General features: G+C 40.6%; 1 protein-coding gene across 1 annotated transcript in view; it reads left to right on the forward strand.

The window, feature by feature from the left end:
* The first annotated feature begins 501 nt into the window (after nucleotides 1–501).
* The window catches only part of MACC1 (MET transcriptional regulator MACC1), a 32,848-nt gene continuing 11,968 nt past the window's right edge, over nucleotides 502–21,381 (forward strand). Inside the window, exons 1-2 of the mRNA XM_050892160.1 lie at nucleotides 502–525; nucleotides 20,413–20,527. Coding sequence (XP_050748117.1) covers nucleotides 523–525; nucleotides 20,413–20,527 — 118 coding nt within the window. The 5' untranslated portion in view covers nucleotides 502–522. The remainder of the gene's footprint in view (nucleotides 526–20,412; nucleotides 20,528–21,381) is intronic.

Below are 21,381 nucleotides of genomic sequence, written 5' to 3' on the forward strand. Positions count from 1 at the left end.
TTGGTCACTGTATTCATTGCCTGTAAATCTAATTATTTCTAACCCTGACCTTTATCAGAAGACCATCCTTTGTCCCCCTCCCAGCAATTCAATATATCTGCAACATGGCGTGTGAAAGCAGAAAACCCTAACTCTCTTTCAGTAGCACACAAGGAGCACACACTTCCTTCTTCTCTCTGCATGCTTGCCTCTCCTCCCTAAGGCAAAACTCCCACACCACCTCTCCTGGTTTCAGGTGTAATCATAAACCAGCTGAAGGCAATTATGGGTAATGTAGTTCCATCGCTCCCTCCTGTCTGTTTGAACGAGTGGTGCCAGGTACCTGCTAGACTGCACATTCCAGCAGGCATTGCTCAGCACCCCTAAGAGAGAGGCGCACCAGGTGTGCTCCCAGCACCTACCCGAACCCTGAGCACACCAGAGTTTTTCAAAGCTGGAGCAAGAATAAGTGCTCCTTCAACAGGGCTGATGTCTTGAGCAACGACATAATTTGGATCTAGGAGAAAGCTGTTAGTTTCCAGAATGGTGAGTTTGCTTTTTTTCTTTCAAGTATCTTTTGCTGTTTTTGTTTAAAATACTTTGGAAGGGCTGAAATATCAGAGTAGTTTTTTACCTAGTACTAATGCTGCAGTCTAATACTCTCTTTTTGGCCATAGCTAGTGCCAGGTGCCTCTGGAGAAGGTACAGAACCCGTGTACGTTTTGAATTGCACGATATTGTACCCTAGGGTGGTTTGGGATGTGTGCAGAAAGGCACGGTGCTTGCTAAGTGCTGGTGATTGCCTTTCCTGAGAGCATAAATAATGGTGAACCTCTTACACTTTTAAATCAGCCAATATTAAGCTAGCCTTCTCTGCTGTTTTTCTTTTGTGAAATAAGCCGCTGTAGTTGTGTGTGTGTGTGCATGTGCGGGGTTTGGGGTTTTTTTTGTTGTTGTTTGGTTGGTTGCTTGGTTGGTTCGGTTTTATTGAAGCACTATATGAATTGAAATACTCCTCTTTATGCATGTAGCAGTTGGACTAGCCCCTGGCTTTGTGAGCTGAGGATCAGGAACGTGCAATAGGATGCTGAACACCGCATAACAATCCTCCCTGCTAACAAGGCAGCTATTAGAAAACAGAAAAATAGAGTTTAGACAGCACATATACTTCTGAACTTTAAAATATTCATTCTCTATTAAAAGAATCCTTGAAAGGTAGTATCTCCAGGCTAAATGGAGGCAAGACCTCTGTGGAGGCAAAACCTATCATGCTGACAGACCTTGAACCAACTCACTTTATGGCTAAAAAATGACAAGCAGAGCTGGCCGGTCTGTATAAAAATAGAAACATTTAAATGAAAGACAAGAAAGAAACAGTTCTTCTCTTCCCGCCTGTTATTACCACTCAGCTAATAACACCTCTTCTTTGATACAGATTTCTTTTTTTGAGGAGACAGCTCAAAATCTTAACAGCTTGGGAATAATTTTTGACTGGCTTTACTACAAAATGGCAATAGGCATCCTCCTGAGTGAGAGAGGGAGTGAAGGAAGGAGGGGATCATTTGTACTGGGTAGATCTTGGGAGGTGCAAATTGCCACACTGGCAACACTTTCCCTAGCCCAAAACCATGTATTTGACAGTGGTTAATATGAAATGCTCCAACACTGAACTTACACACTGAAACCAGTTGCACAGTGTTTGTGTTGGGTGGGAGATATACAACGGGATTTACAACACAAGTATAAGATGGTTATTGTCATGCTAGAAGCCATAGAATAGTGTTTACCTTGAGTACATTAAAAACAAGGAATACCTACAGTCGTATTCACTAAACTATATAGTACAACAATATCCTGTGGGAATGTGTTCAACAGGCTAATTATATGTTGCAATAGAAGACTTATTGAGCATTTAAATGTTTGGTTTAAAATGTTGTGCTGTCTCTCTTCCCTCTTTTTCTCCCCTTATTATGAGAATGGCTAATTGGGTTCAATTGCACACTTCTTTGTTGTTCAACTTCCTTTTAACTCTTTATCATAGTGATTTTCGGCCTGTGGCCCAGGAATATTTGTGTTTGGTGGGCTGTCTCTGAGAGATTTCTATGAAGGGTATCCAAGGGAAGAAAAAACTTTGAAATTCACTACCTCTGAAGTTGGATGCCTTTCCTCTCTATTTTCCACAACAGATAAACTCAAGCTACTTGAGAAACTACACGTGTTTATGCTACTGTAAACTTTGGCATAAGTCCCTGCAGGCAAGTCCACCCTTGAAATGAATACAAAATAGGTGGAAGAAACACCAAAAGAACATACAATGCAGAAATATAAATCATGTTGCTGTAAAAGCCAAAAAACTGGCTTTTTGGACAGAACAGCCAGTTAGTCAATTTAAACTGATGGTCTCTAAAGGACGTCCTCCTGTCTGAAGAGCTGAGCTCTATGGTAGAGGCAGCTGCAGTACATCAAAGTTCTGCACCATGAACTATGGTGCGTACTTGCAAAAAAATTTGTAAAAAAAAAACCCCATAGCTCTGTCTGGAACTATAGGCTCTCCCATCCCTTCTCCTACAAAATACTGCATAGGATCCTAAGTTACCTCACAGATCCCAAAATGGGAAATGGAACATAAATGGAGAGGAGAAAAGGAGCTAGTTCAATAGCATCCCTTTCCTGACGTTCCCATACTCTGCTGCTGCCGCAAAAAGTTTAGTCTAATTTGACCTTCTATCTTTGTAACTTCTTCTTCTATGGAAGCCTTTTCCTGTCGTCTCTTACCCTCTTTCTTGAATTCTTTTCAGTTTATCTCCTTCAACTCTGTATTTTCAGGAGCAGATAGGGTTTTTTTTCAGAAACTGAATTCCGGAGTAAAGGTGAGGTCATATACTCATAGAAAACATATATATGTATTTGCTCTATAATATTTTACCATATTTTCATCTGCTTCTCAGTACAGACCAGTATCTTACATTTCTGCACATTGAGCGAACATCCTGGTTGAACTGCTGAGGATCATGCTTAAACTTTTTCTAAGAAACTACAACTAGTTTAGGAATCAATCTGTACGAGTAATTTTAAATTGCTCCTCCTAAAGCACCTCTTCATGTTCTTATCTACAGTAAACTTAATCTTATGCTGTCCAATTTATTAGGCTTTCCAGTAGTTCTTCATAGTCTGCTGTAGTGCTAATAACTTCAGTAATTTTGGTTTGTGAGCAAACATTGTCATATCACTTTCCACTGACCTTCCCCCCCTCCAGAATTTACTCGAAGTGCCTATTGTATACTTCAATAAGCAGAGGCACTGGAGCACTTCCCTACCAAGGAGCAGTGGTGAAGTTGAATCAGGGCTTTGAACCACTGAAAACTTCAGAAAACTGAAACAAAATTTTATAGCTTGCAGCAAGTGATATTTTGGGCTCTGATTTGGTGTCCTCGTGGTGGCGAGGAAAAGCTTTTAGGTTTGGATGTATCCAAACACCCTTTTCAAAGAATTTTATAGGAGGCATATACTGCTTAATTTCTATAACAGTAGGAGTCCTTTCCTTGCGTAGCTGAACTTCACCTCATAAGCCAGCCTACTCGGGAAGAAGCTGGCTGATTATTTAGCTAAAAGCTGCATTATATAACCCCCAAATGCTGCCTCCCCCTTGCTGTGTGGGTGACTGCAGGCTGAAATACTCTGGAAACCCAGTGAGTATTCTGGCAGCCCAGAAGAGAGTCTTCTAGGTCTTCTTGAGGTATGTATTTACAAAAGACTCTGGATGACAATCATTTGAGTCCAAAATGTAAGTAGTTGAATCACTTTGCCATTTTCTTCAGCTTTCTCAATGGGGAAAGGATCTTTCTGAATTATTAGAGGAAGTCTGCCTTCACTGGAGATTCAGAGTACTTAATAATCTTTGTGTTCCCCTTTACAACATACCTGTGAGATGGGGAGCTGCCATTTTACTTTGGGTAAGTTCTTGCACTACATTTAAGCTGCTGTAATGGCTACCTGCTGCTGAATGGGGTAGTCCCATTTCTCATACCTTGCCATTACTTCCCACAGGCCAGCACAGGTGAACACTGACTCATTGTGCCTGGGCCAGCTCCCTGTGAGACCAGATAAGCACCAGTGTTGATGCAAAGGAGATGTAGGACTGCTGCTTTCTGGAGCAGCCAGACAGCCAGCCACCCAGTCAGATGGCATCCCCAAAAGCAGGCTTAGCCTCAAGGGCAATGCCAGATGATCTCATCTCTTGTCTAATACCTTAAAAACTCGGGAGATTTGACCCTGGTTCTATCCCAGGCTTACTCTGAATTAATTCTTTAATCTCTGTCTCTCTCTCCATGGAGGCATATAATACTTCCCTGCATTAAATGGGAGTTCACAAGTATTTAAAATGATTCTAAAATGTATTGGCTCATACTTTAATCTGCACTGACCTCTAGTTAGATATAATAGTATTAATTCAGGTTGTGTCTTTACTTACTAGTATGAACTGCCAACAGCCTTGCTTGTCCATTGTGCCAGTCGTCCTGCAATCATGCCAAAGCAAGCAGCTCCTTTCCCACTGGCTGCAATAGGCTGTATCGCAAAACATTCGTGCAACAACTTGACGAGGCGTTGTTCGCATTCCCACCTGAGCCTACGTCTGTAAAAAACCAAAAAGTTTCACCAGTAGACTGGAAGCTTGTGACCCATCAGTGGCAGATCCTACAGCCTAATTTTTGTCCTATGATCTAATTGAGACCAAACTTTGGATATGTATTTACATGGAGAATAAGCTGTATTTCTACATGTACTAAGCTGCGTAATTAAAAGGAAATGACTTTGTCTGAAATAACTGGGGGGATGGGAGGGGCAGCTGGCAAGACTTTTAGGTGGTTTGTTTTTATTCATACATGATCTCATGCAATACCAACTCTGAGCCCTGAAGAAAAGCCTATGATGTGATGATAACCTTTTTATGAGTTCACTCCCTCTGATCCACTAGCCTTAATTTAACATTTAACAGGATCTCTGTAAAGGTGGGTGGGGTGTGACGCAGCAGAGAGACAAGAATTCTCAATTTATTCATAGTACTGCCCCAATTCCTGCAGCACAAATTGTCACCTGTTGCTCCGTGTGAAATTATAGTGCTACGAACATGAGTAATGCCAGTTTGTTCTTCTGCTCAGTGATTTTTTTTTTTTTTTTCCCCCTCCTTCCTTTCTTCTTCCTGTTTGAAATTTGCACTGTTCTTTAGTGTGAACACTAGTTCTTCAGCTCTGGACTGAGACTATTAACTTGCTTCCAATAAGTTGTATACAACCATCAAGTGAAATGAATAACATCACAGATATATTTGTAAAATCTCATTAGTTTTCCAAGGAAACATCTAACAGTTCTCAGCAAAAGCAGCTTCTGATTGAAGCATTCATAATATCTGTCTTAAGGGGTGAGAAGAGGAAAGCTAAACTCAAACCTGTCCCCTCACTTTCCATATATAGGACAAACTGACAAGGAGCAAAGTTGTCTAGTCCTACAGCTAGATGGTACACAGGACATGGGTTACACTAATTGAACCAAGCTTGAAAGCCTCCAAGCTAAAGTCCATATGGTTTTGAGGAGAGTGTGGGAAGCTAGCATGGCTTCTCCAGTGAGATAACTGCTCTTTTTTGGAGCACTCAGAAGCGTTTGGACTCTGAGGTATGTGTGTGATTCTAGTTGTAAGTGCTTAATGCATGCATTGTCCTAACATAAATAACTTAATTTCTTTATCTCATCAGTGAAGAGCAAGAGGTGCATTTAATGGCTCTCAGAGTTGCCTTTTTGTCTGCCAGAGCACAGGTACTTATGCTCTGCCAGCTGGATCCCACCCACAGTTACTTGCCTGGCTTGCACTGTCGGGTGGATACTAATATGGCTGAGCAGAAAAGTGCTGCTAATCTGGAAAATATGTAAGAGAGCCCTCTGCACCTTGGAATTCCCTGGTGTATTTTTACCGGTAATGATTGTACTCCAGTCACAAAACACACAGGCAGGAGGTACTCTATGCACTACTGATGTGCTCCCCAGAAAAGTAAGAATTTCCCTAGGCTTTTCCTCATCTCATGTAGTATATGGTAGCAGAAACAGGACAATTTCCTTAAAGTCTGAACTTAATGGAAGTTGCATTCACCATCACTGTGATTTTTTTTTTTTTTAATTATTTTTTTTAAAAAGTAATAAATGATCTCAAACTTCTAAGTTTGGCTGCTGGTCAGTTGTTGTAGCAGATAAATGAAAACATGGGAGAGAGAAAACAGTGTGAGGTGTGTGTCTGTAAGTCAGTAATTTTCTGCTACCTGGTATACGTAGCTACAGTTTACTTGTATCTGATTTTGATATGTGATTTCTGCTCATAGCTGGAAAGGGAGGCCAAACCTAGCAATGCCAAAGGCTGTCAGGAGGTGTTATGAATACCTGTCTTGCTCTTCAGTTAATTGCCTTTTCAGGGTGTGAACACTTTGGGACAGAGAAGGACTCTTGTGATATTTGTGCAGTTACTTTCAAAGCCCTGGTCTTGGTGGCAGTTTTCTTCCCATGGCACTTGCACGTCCTGTGCTCTGTCACCGATTTCCTGAGTGGTCTGGGCCAAGTTGTTTGGCGCTGGATTTTTAAGGGATTAGTACATGTTTACGCAGTTCTTATGGTAGGGGTGGAAGATGCTGGAACGTGGCTATCAGTCTCTTTGTGTTTTAGTCTTTCCATCTGTAAACTTGTCTACCTCCATTTTTCCCCCATCCCTGCCCTTCATTGTCTTGTGCATTAAACAATCAGTTCCTTGTCACCAGGCTGTGCTTGCTATGTGCTTGTACAAAGCTCAGCAGCGGGATGCTATTCCAGCTAGTTCTATCAGGATATAAATGAAAAAGTTAAAGAAAACCCTGGTTTGGCTCCCAACAGAATATAATCATCAGCTCTGGGGCTCAAAATTGGATTTTTTTTTTTAAACAGTTTCAGTTCAATAAAAAGTATTCAACTTGGCACAATAACAGCTAGGTAAAAGTCTGTGGCCTTGATTCTGCATAGGAAGAGTAAAGATGATTGCTTTGTTTCTTTTGGCTTTGAAATCTGTGAGTAAATCAAATTTAGTGATTCTGAAACAGTCTGGCAACTATAGGAGCTGCCAGGTTTTGAGCTTCTATGCCTGTGGTGCCGAAATCTGTGTCTCGAGCCCAATTGCTCTTGGGACAGGTAGATCTGGGAGGCTGAAAAACCTACACGTTTCTTAGGTGGCAAATCACTGCTCTCCTAATATGGAGAAAGTGGAGCGAAAGCTCACTCTCTTTCCCTCCAGGTAAAAAGTTCACATATGGATTGCGGGTTAAGCCTTAGGTTTTTTTAATGCTAATCTCTAAAGAACTTTAAAATGAAATTGCTTGTGTGGACACTAGTGATTCAGCATACTGAATGATGACAACAGACATTGACTGACCATTGTAAAATCTTGCTGAAATCAGCAATGTGAGATGAATTTGCACTGTAAAATAAAATGATCTGAACTAATTTTCACAACAGAACAAACTGTTCAGTTACGTTTGTCAAGACTGTCTGGGCATACAGTCATTTCTGCTTGGTGCAAAGTTGAGTGAAATCTCCTGAAGTTCTGAAGATTAGAACTTGCACCAAATTAGACAAATATCTTTACATGTTCTTACTGATGATCTGCTGACTGATACTTCTCACTTTTGGTGGATGTGACATAGCTATACAATAGCTAACAGAAAAACACTACATTACAGAAGTTTTTTAGATCATGATGATTCAAGTTTTGAGCAAAGTTGTACATATTTCTGTTTATTACAGACGAAGCAACCTGTACAAATATAACCCTGGACTGTGATCTTTTAGGAGCTGACCTAAACTAACTTCATGATGGACGACATTTGGACCATGCACCTCCAAGAATACTTGCCAAATTAAAGTTTAGATGAAACTTTGGAAGCAGCACATATTTAATTTGAGTTTTGATCTTCATACCTCATGCTTTTCTTTCCCTTTTTTTACTAGATAGCTCTTTGTTGGAGGATCCTATGCTCTGCAAATATCTGCTTGTCATCATTAATGACCTGAAACATAGAATAATAATTGCCATAAAAGGGAGACTGAAAATCTCATCCAATAAATTGCACAGCCAGGATTACACGTGCCTGTGGCAAAGAGATATAACAGGAGTCTCCTGTCTCACTACAGCCAAGGAAAAATGTCTTAAAAACTTGCCATCACACATCAAGGTGTGTGTTTGATTTGACATTTATAAGTTAAATGTTAAAATGATATCTACCCATCGTGACAGTTGTATACTTTAATCAAGGAACCCCTGATAGTGATGGCAAGGATACATGTGTAATGGTAGGAGCGAGTTGCTTGATCTAAGTAGTCTTTCAAGTGCACTGTAAATGTGTTGTGTATGTTGGTCTCTATAGAAAACCCATAAAATAACAAATTTGATTAGAAAAACCCCAAACAGTAGAATTTTGCATATATGATTCTGCAGTATTTCGCCTAACACACATTTTGAACCCTTATTACCCTGAGAGGTAGGAGCTAGTTAAAGGTGCAAAACTCAAGACTTGCTGCCAAGGAGGTGAGATGAGTAGGGAAATGCTTTGATCATCAAAGTCAGTGACCTTTTGGAAAACCTGTGAATGCTTCCTCCCACGTTTTGGTACAAATGGAGCAAGGACAGTAAACTTATGAAGATGAACCAGAAAAAGTGTTTCTTTAGGGTTGGCATTTGGAAGGTGTTGCTGAATAGGCTGAATTCTCTGAGCTAACACATGGCAGGTACCTTCAGGTTCCTAATTAGGAAAGTCAAAGTACTAAAAAGCTGTTGTAAGTGTGGTCTGGATTTCAGTTTATTTCACTTGTAATCTTGTACCTGGTTTCTTTCTGTCTGAAGCAAATGTTACTCTGCTATATCTGATCAGACTGAAACTGGCCAGCTAGAGGAACTCCAGCTTCATAGAGGCATTGATCCCAAATGAAATGGCCTGTGCTGGTACCCGTAGGGACTTTGCGCCCTGGGCTGTTTGGTGATATTTGAGATGGTTGTCTGTTCCTTTCAATCTGCTATAGCCAATGTACAGGACACTGTTGGTAGTTCCCTCCAGCAGGGAAAGATTAGCCTCCCCTCCTGCAAGACTGGCTGTCCGAAAAACCTCAACTATAGGCAGTGCATGAAAATTTCCCTTCAAAGTAATTGTTGTGAAATTAATGTGGTTTTGCATGATGTTTAAATATCCTAGTGGTCTCAAATCAATTTTCTGTAACTCACTTCTGTAGTCTGACAATAGCCTATATAGCAGTTTCACTTCATGTACCAGGTGATTATTCTTTCCAGTGAATGGAGCATCATATGGCTGCGGAGGTGGTTTTGGATGATAAATGATGCCCAGGGTTTTTCTGTGTAGGAAGCCAGTGAGGTCAAAGAACTGCAGCCTTTCTGGAGGCTTAATAGTATAAAATACTGAGCTTGCTCAATCTATATGAAGCTGGAAGGTGAGCATACTCAGTGTCTGTGAAGGGTGAGGCAAAACAAAGGATCGACATCAGGATCTTCACAAGGCTGGACAGTGGCCAGGTCTTGCAGAGACTGCCATATCAGTGAAAATGAATTTAATGCATGTAAAAATTCTTGAAGGAGTGCAAGACTGACTGGAGTTGCGGAGGCTTTTGGGGGGGGGGGGGGAGGGAGGGAGGGGACAGGGACAGACCAGGGGGAAGCTGGAGATAACATATTGAAATGCTGTGATTATATCTAAGAGTTACTGATCTGCAGCCTTCCACTTCTGCTAGAAAGGCAGTAACTTCAGCTGTAGTGAAAAATAGTAAAGCTTGTGGAGGCAGGATAACTGAAGTAAAAAACTTGGCACACATTTTGAACTGATAAAGTATAATCCACAGCATTTCGTTTTCCTGAAGATTTTCTTCAGGGTTATCTGAGAGGCACTGTTTGGGAATTTGAAAATTTTGGTTTTAGTCCAACTTTCTGAGCAATTTGTAACTGCATCACTCCAGCCATTCTTTTTATTTGAAGGTGTCAGCCAGATTTGTTGGGGCAGATGAAAATTTTTCTTCAACTAAGCTGACTTTTTTTTGTATACAAAAGGATGAAATTTATGATAATTTAGGTGTTGGTTTTGGTTTTGTTTGTTTTCCCCTTTGACGTATGACTTGAGTGGAGAGTCTTCCTTATTATAAAGCTTGAGCCACTGACCCCCTCGTTTTCTCTCCTGTGCTAATTCCCTCCACATCTCTAACATGGTGTCGTAGCCAGTGCACCTGTGTTGTGTTAGGGAAGGAAATAAGAAAGAAGGAAGCAAGAGCTTTATGCCTTCTTTCTCTTCTCACCACTGCCATATTAAATGCAAAGAAGAAATAATATTAAATGCCTTCTTCATGGCAAATGACATGGAAAGATGTTATAGAGCTGAGTGGGGAAGATTTCTTGAATGGGTAGGCACCCATCTGTATATAGTGCCTGCTCATGCTATTCCTGAGCAATTGCAGCTCTCTCAGCTGCTTCATCAAATTTTGCCCTCAAAAGTCAGTGATGTTGGCTCAGAAGGAAGAGCTGGAACCAGTGGGGAGGTAGGATGCCTGTAGCAGCCTGAGGGGTAAGGCTGTTAGGAAGAGCAAGCTGGAGCTCTGCTGTTGCTTTTAGGGGTGAATAGAGACAATGGGAGATTAAAGTCAGGACAGGAATGCCTGGGCTAACGTGGGGGATTTCTCTGATTTGTTGTATGAGCCGTTCATTGATCGATTTTTGGAGGTCAGCTAACTGGCTGGTGGCAACCTCAGGAATGGTTTCTGCCTCTGAGCCCTCCAGGGAGGCAGGACAAGGGAATACACAGCCTTAAAATGCTTCCAGTGGGTAATACTATCTGTCGCAATATAATAGTGTGGTTTTCCTGGATGGGAAAACTATTTTTCCACTGAGGTATTGCATCCAGGCTAATGGTATGCATCACCAGAGGGAGAACTGCTGCTGGAAAGACAGTTGGACACTGTGATGCAATGCAGAGAATGAAGATGGGTAAAGAATATAGGGACCGGAGGAAGAGGAGACCTGGAACAACTATCTCGCACAATTCTTACTCTCACTTCTGAAAAACAAAAGAAGATAAAATCTTTGAAGAGTGACTTTGTCACTGCTGCATAAAAATGGATGAGATTGGACATGTTATTCTTCTTATTGTACCAAACAGTAAGGAACAAAAGTATAGATGCTGTCTTCTCAATAGGTAGGAATAGATGGTTCAATCAATGAGCTTGTAAGGCAGCTAGATTTAAGGACTAAATTTAGACACATAAGGGCATGCAATTTGTTGGGAACTTGTTGCTTCAAATCTTCTTGAACTTGACCATTCCTTTAGAAGAAGATCCACAACGATACTGTAGACTGAGGTATTTTATTTTTTTAAAAAAGATAGAATCACTCCTATTTCGGTTATAATACCGAAATTACTTCCAGCATATAATATGAGTATTACTTCCAGCAATACTGGAAGCAGCTCTTCCTTGTTTTCATATGTAGGACTTCTTACTTTTTCCTCTGAAACATAGTCTTCTGTGACCGGAGATGGATTATTAATGGGATTTGATATTGCATGGCAGTTTATCTTCCTCTGACTTCATTTTTGTTGCTGGATCATTACCATTTTAGAGTTGATCTGACAGTCATACTGTTTCAGTAGAAGTATTCTGTTAACAATACTATTAATAAGATGTAGTTAAGAGTACAATTCAGAGACTCAAATGTCCTTCGTTAGTAGAGAATCTATCTATTTAAACATGAATCCCATTTGATAGAAATAAGAGGGTTTTTTCTTGTCAAGAACATGTGTAATTGTTATGTAAAGGGAGAGTCTGCAACATAATGAGAGGTACTGGGTTTGACTTTTAGAACAAAATACATTTTTATGAATTCCCCTCCCTTCTTCCCTTCAAAATTACAGTGTCAAAAATAACTTTAAAATATTGGCAGGTGTAACTTAATGGACAGCTCAGACTATTATTAACAACACAGGCACCAATGTTTTAAATGTGATGACATCTCGCTGCTGGAGAAGAGTTCCAACCAAACTTTGGGGACTATAATTGCCATAAAAAGCAACAAAGAAAAAGTGCACTTTCTGCAGTACACCTTGGAAAGTGTCCCTGTGATTAAGACTCCCTCTCTGATGCTCTCTTCACTATGTTCCTAAAGTGCCAAGGACTATTAAACAAGTTCTTCGGTCAAAACAGATCAATACACAAAAAACAGGTATCAATATTTCCTTGTAAATATTATCACAATCTATCAAACATACTATTTGTGCTGTTACATATTCTCTGTGTCTGTTATGTGGTCAGTCAAGTACAGCAAAATGTAATTTGTGGATGCACTGAAGAATGATTATGCTTACAGTTATTAACTCTCTAAACTAACCTCTAATGACAACCAGAGGAGTCCTTGCCAAATGGATTTACTTTCTTCCACCATATTTAATGGAATTATTTTCCCAACACAGGTGGCTGCCTGTCTTGTTCATTTTTTTTCCATGTTGAGCTGGCCATGTGTCACCCATCTTCCATCGTTTCTGCCCTCTCAGTATTGATCTCCCTTTATATTCCCCAGGAGAGATGGAACAAGTGACTGACTTGAGTCCTGTCTTGTCCTCCTCTCCTGTCCCCCATTCATGCCCTACACAACTGGGATTTCTTCCTGGCTAGTTTATACATTTTGAAAGCTTGCCTGACATAGCTTAAACATTGCAAAACAAACTCTCCGTGTGTATTGCCATGTTAAATTATTTTTTTGAGGGTGTGTGTGTTTTGTGTGTGTTTGGGTTTTTTTGTCCCCCCCCCAAGTTAACCAACACCAAAGCAAAGTGGTTCCTTATAAAAAGGTTCACCTGACAGTGCAGGCTTTCTGATGTGTTTTTCCTTTCCTCTGGAGCAAAAGTCTGTCATGCTCGTGGAAAGAGACCTTTCTAGTCCCCTATCTTGTCAAAAGCACAGCAGACTGCAGTGTCCCCAGTATCCTTCTCCAGGTGCTCACCTCAGTTTGCTGAAAACAGAACACTAGAAAAGTAAAGGCACCTTGTATGCGTCTGGATATCAGGTTCGATTTACTTCAAGGTTCACATAGCATGTTTTGCCCATACCTCTTCAATCTACGTATGTCCAAAATAAAGTGTCAGTATCTGGGCAGCATACTGACAGGCAATTTTCTTCTACAGTTCGATGTTCAAGACTGCGTCCTGGCACAGTGTCAGCCACATCGCTTTGTTATATGGTTTTTAGCATGGAATAGCAAAAAAACCATCCTATGTGTTTGCAACATATCCAGCTGATACAGGTGCTTAAAATCTGTTGTTAATGTTAATTAAAATTATAATTTTAAGAACTTTAATTGCTGTGAGCAAGTAAAACACTGGCCCTTCTCTGCAGGTGGGTTCCTTGGTGTGTTCTGCTTTGCCCTGATGCTGTGAAAAGCACACAGCTCTTGTAGGGTTTCTGTTATCACATCACTGGACCAGATGAGACATTTAAATGTTGAAAGTCAAGAGGGATTTTTCCCCTTTCTGTGCTCAGCCCTTAAATCTAAAAGTAATTATTTCTATGAAATATGTAACTCATAAGTGCCTGATTGTCAGATCCTAATGAAGAACTGCTTCACTACTTGACCTGGGTTTGATTGTCTGGAAATTGTATCCTTTACTTACTTTCTGGGTGGATAGTAGATGTGCTATTTTCTATATATAACTGGAAGAGTGTTAAACAGTAAGATGTTGCCAAAATCAAGTCTTTGGGACAGAGGAAGCCTCTTCTTTGTTGGTTTGGTTTTTTTTTTCCCCCTTGTCATGCCCCTGTGACTCTGAGGCATACAAAGGCTTTTCTGTTTTTTAAAAAAAGAAACTTCCTTTATTATCCTTGAAGTTAGCTCTGAGATTGTAAATCATTCACTACTGTTAATGCTACTGCTACTTCTGTCCCCCACCACTGCTTCCTGCCCTCAAAGACCACAGCTTATATTTGTCCCTCTGCAAAGCTTACTTTTGGCATTAACAGGCAGAGACATGAGACTTTCCCAGGGAACAGCATGATAAATACTATGTGGAGTTGGGCCAAGCTAGTGAGCAGGTGTCTAAGGCTTTATCTCCACTCACCACTAACAGGTAAGCTGCTCAATTAAAGACCCAGAGTAACTTCTGCATGCATCTTGGGTTTGAGTAAAAGTCTAATTTAATAGAAAGAGAAGAAGAAATCAGGATAACAAAATAATATATTGAGTACTTTGGAGGTATCCTGTACTTACAAACCCATGATCACAGCTATAGTTCACAAGGATATAAATAGCTAGCAGAGATTTTGAGATTCCCAGTCACTCCCACTCCTCTAGGTTGTTCAAAAATGTTGACAGCTAAGGTTTTTGTTTCATCCTAGCAAACATTAAAAGTACCCAAGGATGGGCAGCAGAGCTCTAGTTTACATGCAGAACATGGTACATAGAGGCTTTGCCTTTCCTCTGCAACGTTGCATGTATTATGGTGGCATTGAAATGCTTGCAGCAGCTAGAAATGGAAACTTTTACTGTTTAATGAAACTACTAAATAAAAGCTGTTCCTTACAGAGTGCTTTCAACACCCGTTTTGAAGGAATAACTCTGTTGGCATTACAGTCAGTAATAACTTGTAGTATTGTAATCTCTGTGAAGGAGCCAGAAGTGTTTTCACAGGACCTCCAAAAGCCAAGAAACTAGCTGTTTTTCCAAAGCATGTATAGTTACATACAATAAGTGAGAATCCAGTGTGATTTTTAACTATTATTGGTTTTAGAGCTTTTGAGAGGTGGTAAGGAAATGAGTTCATAGAAGAATTAAGCTAATAAACTTGCAAAGTTTTCTCTGTTCAGCAAAAAGAAGAAATATTACAATTTAATAGTACAAAGTCGGATCCTTTCATTCATTTGTTAGTGACATCTTTACTTTCCATTTCCTGTTCTTTAAAAAGTTACTTAGTAATTTAAGTAGAAGGCAACATATTTCTTTTTTCCTGAGGCCAAAGAAAAACCATGGAGTATTTCAGAGTGGTAGCTGAAACCCAAAAGACAACATAAAAATTTAACTACACGTTCCTGAGGCTTCTGGAAAGCAATATTCCCAAATGTAAAGTTTATAATTGAAAATAAATGCTCTAGCCCTTATGCTTACAACAAGCAATTTTAGAAGTGTAGATGTGTGGAATGGAAGGAAGGATACTTGCCTTGTAGAGGGAGTGTCTATGGTGTAGTCATTTTTGCTTGCATAGTGTTCCCCAACCAGGCGGTAAAGCAGTCAGTTCTGGGTCATGCAGAGCGGAGCAGAGGCTATAAAAACCCACTTGTGAACTTGTGGAAATCTACTGAGAGGGTGACCCACTTCGAGTCCCATTTTTGTTATGCTGAGACTACTAGCTCTACCCTTTAACGGTAGCTCAGATAAAGTATATTACGAGCAGCGAGTACGTCAGTTACAAGCAGCAGTGTAGACATGTGGGGTCTGCAGAAAGCTTAAACCCTGGGTTCAAGAAGGACTGTGAATGGCTCTGCAGTTCCCACAGGGTGATAAATTTCCAGAACATTGAAAAAGTAGGCACAAAACTTGGCAACTACTTAACAACAGAGTAAACTAGTAGATATACCAATTGAAAATGCTTTTCTATCATTATAGGCAAAGTGACAAGTAATAGGGTCATACTAAAGCATTAAGGTTGCTGCCAAGTATTAGTAAGGTAAGGTTTTAGATCTCTCAAGGCTGAACATTAAAAGCCATTTCTGTCTCTGTTCAAAAAGAGGTACAGCTGCATTTTATTGACTGCCTCACATGCACCAGGCTAAAAAAGTCAAAGACTTTATCACTTCAACTGAAGGTTTTGTGTGCTATCCTGTACTACCATTAGCTACAGTACCACAGTTCAGCCCTGTAATCAAAGATTGGTAAACTTGGGTCCAACTGCCTCTCACCAAACTCTGAGCTGCATAAAGCTGTTCCAGGCCACAAGTACCTAGGGACTGTTAAAATATGACCTATTACGGTAATTAAAGTTTAGCTAGAAACATGTTAATCTGCTGAGAACAGACAGTGTTTTATATTCAGTGGTGATGTGTAGTGCCTTCTGAAACCATTTCTCTTTTGTGTATTGCTTTCTCTTTAGACTATCTTTTCTTCTCTCTATTTAATAGAATTTAAATAATTCAGTATACTCAGTATTTGGTCAGATCAGGAACACTGTATTTAGCATTCTGGTAAATATACCTTGCTCCTTTTTCAGAAATAAACTTGTGAAGTAAGTCTAACAACCCAACCTATATAACTAGCAAGTCATTTTTCCCCATGACAGCTAAAAGTGAGCCTAAGGAATGAGGCACATCTCCATCACCTGCTTGTGTTGCTTGTCCTGTCTTTGCAAATGCATAAGTTTCATCCTCTGGATACAAAGGCCATTAATCACTGTGAATAATGGTATGGCTGAGTAGCACTATCTGTGTAAGGTGCACGTAGGAGTCCGTGGGGAGACACTGCCACAGGAGAGCTCTGCTCTTAACACGACCTGATTTTGAAGAAGGGTTAAGGTTGAATGAAAGGCAAATTGCTAGTGTTTTGCTCTGGGATGTTGATACTTTAAAAACACAAAGGAATGTGTTCTCCCTCATTTTTGAGGGCAAAGGCAGTGGGGAAGTGTTTGCTTTTGGGCTTTTTTTATTTTCTTCCTTACCACTATTTTAAGCACAGCAGGACATGTTTTCTTTGGTAGAGAGACTGGAAAGAAAAAAAAAAGTGCACTTGAATTTTAAAAGACCTGGAAGAGATTTCTGGAGGCATCACATGCAGCAAAAATGCCATTTGCAGCAAATCTGTCTCCTGACTTCTGTGAAACTGAACTTTCTACCTGAGACTTCCTTCTTCCTCTACGGCGTTTTTCTTCCTCTGTAACAGTGCTGCAACGTGCCTGCCAGCAGCACTCTGGGTCCTGAGTCCCCTGCTCTTATGGGTCAAGCAATGCACTCCAGGCTTGAACAGCAGAGTGCACCTGGCAAACTGTTTCTTGCCCTCATAGAGAAAAATCCCACATCTCTCAGCACTCAGTCACGCTCACTCACTGGTCACCTCCATAGCTGATCTCTTTCCAACCTCTTCACTTCTTCATTCCCTGCTCACTTCACACTGTGAGCTGACATACCATCAATCAAATAATTCTTTGCATCATTAAGCACTTGTCAGTTTACATCTTTCTTACTCAGCAGCTACAGCAAATGAAAAGCTTAGCTTCTGATTCTTCCTATACATAATTCCCTCTTTTTGCAGCAAAAGGGTTTCATACCTTTCCCCTTTGCCATTGATCAGCATGGCTTTATATCCCACATGCATTGATCTCTCTTCTCTTGTGGATGAGCGTTCTTCTGGATTTGTCCAGGTAAGTTCCTAATTAATAGGGTTGTCCTATCAAAAGTTTCATTTGGGATGCTATTTTATCACAGAATGTACCCATGGAAAAGGGGGAGCATTGGGTTTTCTAATTTTCCTACTCTCATACAAAGGCACTGGGGATTTATGCATTCCCAGCACTAAGGCTGGAACACAGGAGAGACGGGACCCAAGCCTGATGTCAGATCATGTAACTCTGTTCAGGAGGCACATAGCCTGGTACCCGATGGTGTGCGTACAGCTTGTCCCCAGCATTTCCCACATCCCTTGACATGCTGACCAAACGTGGTCATCTTTTGCCCAGGAATGTTTATATCTCCCCCCTTCTCTCGTCCTCTTCTTGGCTGGCCTGAAGACATGCCTAAATCACAAGGGCTCCCTCATCATGCTCTCATACCAAGGAATGCTTTCGGAGGCGGGGGGTAGGGCATGACTTATTTTTGAAAGTGGTTTTCCTTTTCAGTATTCGCCTTTTCTGTCTTTGTGCCAGGCTAGTGGTGAAAGTTTTTAAGGAGTTCCCAGAGGGAGCTTTTAGGAAATGGCTTATTTTATTTGCAGAAATTCTTAGCGTTTATAAAACTTCTATATGCAATCTTGTTGTCATGTCTCTGTCAATATACTCCCACTGTGTAAAGAGATTGTTTTTCTTTCTCTTTCTCTCTCCCTCTCCCTTCCCCCACGGTTTCCTATATTAGTCCCTGTGCATCTACTTGCACTCTTGTGCTCTTTCCTCATTCTTACTTACTGCCTCCCACTTCATACAGCTACCAAAATAATTCTGGGTTTTTTAACTATTTAAAGAACCATTCTTAGATTAATATGTCTATTGATCAATAAGTCATCAGAGATTAGTGCTGGCAACAAATACACTGGTATTGTAAAAAGTAGACTTTCTTTTTGTACATTTATTGGAATTTTAGACTATGGATACCTTACACTGGTGTTTAAACCTCCCCAATCCCTGAAGTAGAAGCCCGAGATAAAAATTTTGCATGTTTATACAGTGTGTTCAGTTTTTCAACATTTTGAGATGCAGCAGGAAAGAAAACCTGTTTCCTTTGAAGGAATCGGTACACATTTTCAAAGATACTGTCTCTTACTAGAGATAGGAGGAACGGTGATATTTTTATACAAGTGTGGGAAGTCAGATCTTGGAACTACAGTGTTGGGATTAAGGACATATTTTAGTTTCCAGTTTGATTCTGGTGGGGCATTAATAGCAGAAGCCACACAGTACTGGTCTTGGAGGCTAGTTTTCACTACCATCTGAAATCAGGACTTCTAAGGCCAACACCTGAGATTTCTGGTTACAGAGGAACCTGAAAGTCTGTACAGTCCTGTGACGGCAGCGTGGCTGGGTGACTGTCAGGCTTAGCCTGACCTCAGCCTTGCGTCCTGCCTGAGTGCGAATCAGCAGCTGAACAGATTGCCATTAGCTGAAGGTAGCTCTTGTGGGAAGAACAAAAAGTAGCAATTTACATTCGCAGTGGGAAAAAAAAGATGTCTTAAACCATTGCATTGTGCAATGGAAACAGACAGCCGACTTCCAGTTTCTATTCAGTAATGCTTTGATAAAAGGTATGCTTCCTTTTTCCTGTAACTCACCTACTAGAACTGTAACTGAAAATTCCTTTTTCTTACAGCCACAGTAAAACCAGGCCCAATGCATCTGTTTTTTCCATTTTAAATGTGGTAAAATGAGATCTGCTTAGGCTGCAATTGCCGCTGCAGAAGCAGCAGGCTGCAATATTTCAGGTTCCTGAACAAAGCTGACTATTGTATCCTGTGGATGGACCGAAAAAACTTCTGGCTTTTTTACCTTTTGTCCTTTTTTTTCCCTTGGTGGGTTTTTTTGTTGCTGTTGGTTTTTTGTTTGTTTGTTTTTGTTTTCTTTTCTTTTTAACCATATGTCTTAATATATCTATTGCCCATCAGCATTTATACCCCACTACGTATAGGATCAGTGAGAGCATTCTGGGAAAGTCACTAAATGATCTCTTGGTTTATAGCACTAATTTAATGAGCTCTCCTGCACAAAAAGATCTAGAATATTTTATTTCCTCCAGCTTCTGTTTGTGGGACACAGTAACTTCAGCATGTAGGATACCCAATGCTCCTTTGAAGACCTGCAACTCCTCTTTCTGGGTAGCTGAAAATAGCATTAGGCAATGGTACCTTGAGAGGTTCATCCTCCTGTTGCCTGCCTCAGAGGGATGCCTCTCCTGCCCTGCCCTTGCAATAGGTTTGCTGTTGACTCTCTCTTTCAACCACAGCATCTGGTTTACAGCTCCTGTGTGGCCCCGTCCATGTGCAAACTGCATCAAAACCAAACAGAACTTCTTGTAGCCAGAACAAGGAAGAGGAAAGACCTGAATGTCCTCTCTTGGGCTGTTGCTGTGCTGGCGTAGGCCCTAAGGAAGGGTACTTCAAGTCATTCTTGTACAGATTAAAAGGAAAATCTGACCTGATGTTCACTCAGGGAAGAGCATAGGAAGAATAATAAAACAGAAAAGGTTGGAAAAATTTTATATTAATTGGCAAAGGAAGGAACAGATCTAGCTCTTCCCCTTTAATGTTTCTAGTCAAACTTATCTGAAAACAGGAATGAGGATGTTTATTTTTTTAAAAAAAGTTTTTTATTCAAGACCTTCTGAACTGAAGTTATTGTACAATTGGCTCAGTTCCAATTACAAGATGCTTAATTATGTGAGCTATCAGACTTCACTATGGACTGTGGTATTGTATTGTACTGCAGCTGTAGCATCTGGTGGTTTTGCTGCAAATTAGATAGTAAGACTCACTCAGGATTGTGATGCTCTTGGGCAGACTCCATAAATTTACTCACAAACCATAACTTCACTTTTTTTTCGTCATTTTTGTCCTATCACAGGAGCGAAGCTCAATTATTCTTCAACAGTTTCCCCTTTTTCAAATTGAATACTTGCCGATGTTTTATATGTTTAACTGTTTCCTAGGAGGAAAATACTTCCAGTAGTGGAACAGCTTCCCTAACCAGTGGAGAGATTCCACGGAGCAGGTCAGAGGGGACTTTGATTGACATGGATGACCGGACACCTTCAGCCAGCTACAGTATGTCTCGTCTGCTATTTTCTGTACTAAGGCTCTCCACCTAAATTCTGTATTTCTGCAAAACTTTCAGTTGTGTCAAGAGCTATAGCTACTCTGTAAACCCCTGTACACCAGAGTTTTCTTTGGTTTTGTTTTTGGTTTTTTTATTGCTTGTGTTTTGCACTGCTCAGGCCATCATAGATGTCCCTGGTCAGAACATGAGGGGTTGTCACAAGGTCCCCTAGGAGAAACTTGCTGGCATATAAGAGAAGTCCTCTGTCCCCATAGCAAACGTGGGTCAGGCAGGTTGGGAGGAAGAGCTGGAACCTTCAACCTTACATGAACAAATGCTGGTTAGGGTATGTTTATTGGGGGTTGAGACGAGGATGAGAAGAGGGAGTTATTAGCCAAACTACATTAATTTAGGGTTTTAAGAGCCAGGAAGGCAAGCTAATTTTGGAGTTAGCCCAGTTTAAAAACTTGAGTTTTAGCCAGTAGAAAACCCTGGGTTGGACTTCAACTGTTAAGCTGAGTTAAAACCAAAGTTGCTTTAATCTCATTGCTATTTTAACCCAAAAGTAAAGAAAACATTCCCCTCCACAAGGTAGGCATTCTCTTAGCATTTTGTCCAGTAGCAGATGTGAGTAACGGTGGGCCTGGCACTTGCTGTGTGAGTTGGGGAGCAGGAATTATTTCCTCACTAACCTCCTGCACCCCAGTAATCTGTGCTGTTACCTTGGCATGAGAAAGAGTCCTGCCTAATGACTCAGGATCTGCCAGAGTTTTCTGCTCGGGCTTTTCCTGTAGAAACATGCCCTTTAGGATGGGGAAACAAACAAACGGACAAACCCCCTAACATTTCTTTTGGGATTAAT

The sequence above is a fragment of the Gymnogyps californianus genome, chromosome 2 (genome assembly GCF_018139145.2).
Source record: "Gymnogyps californianus isolate 813 chromosome 2, ASM1813914v2, whole genome shotgun sequence".
Lineage (NCBI taxonomy): Eukaryota > Metazoa > Chordata > Aves > Accipitriformes > Cathartidae > Gymnogyps > Gymnogyps californianus.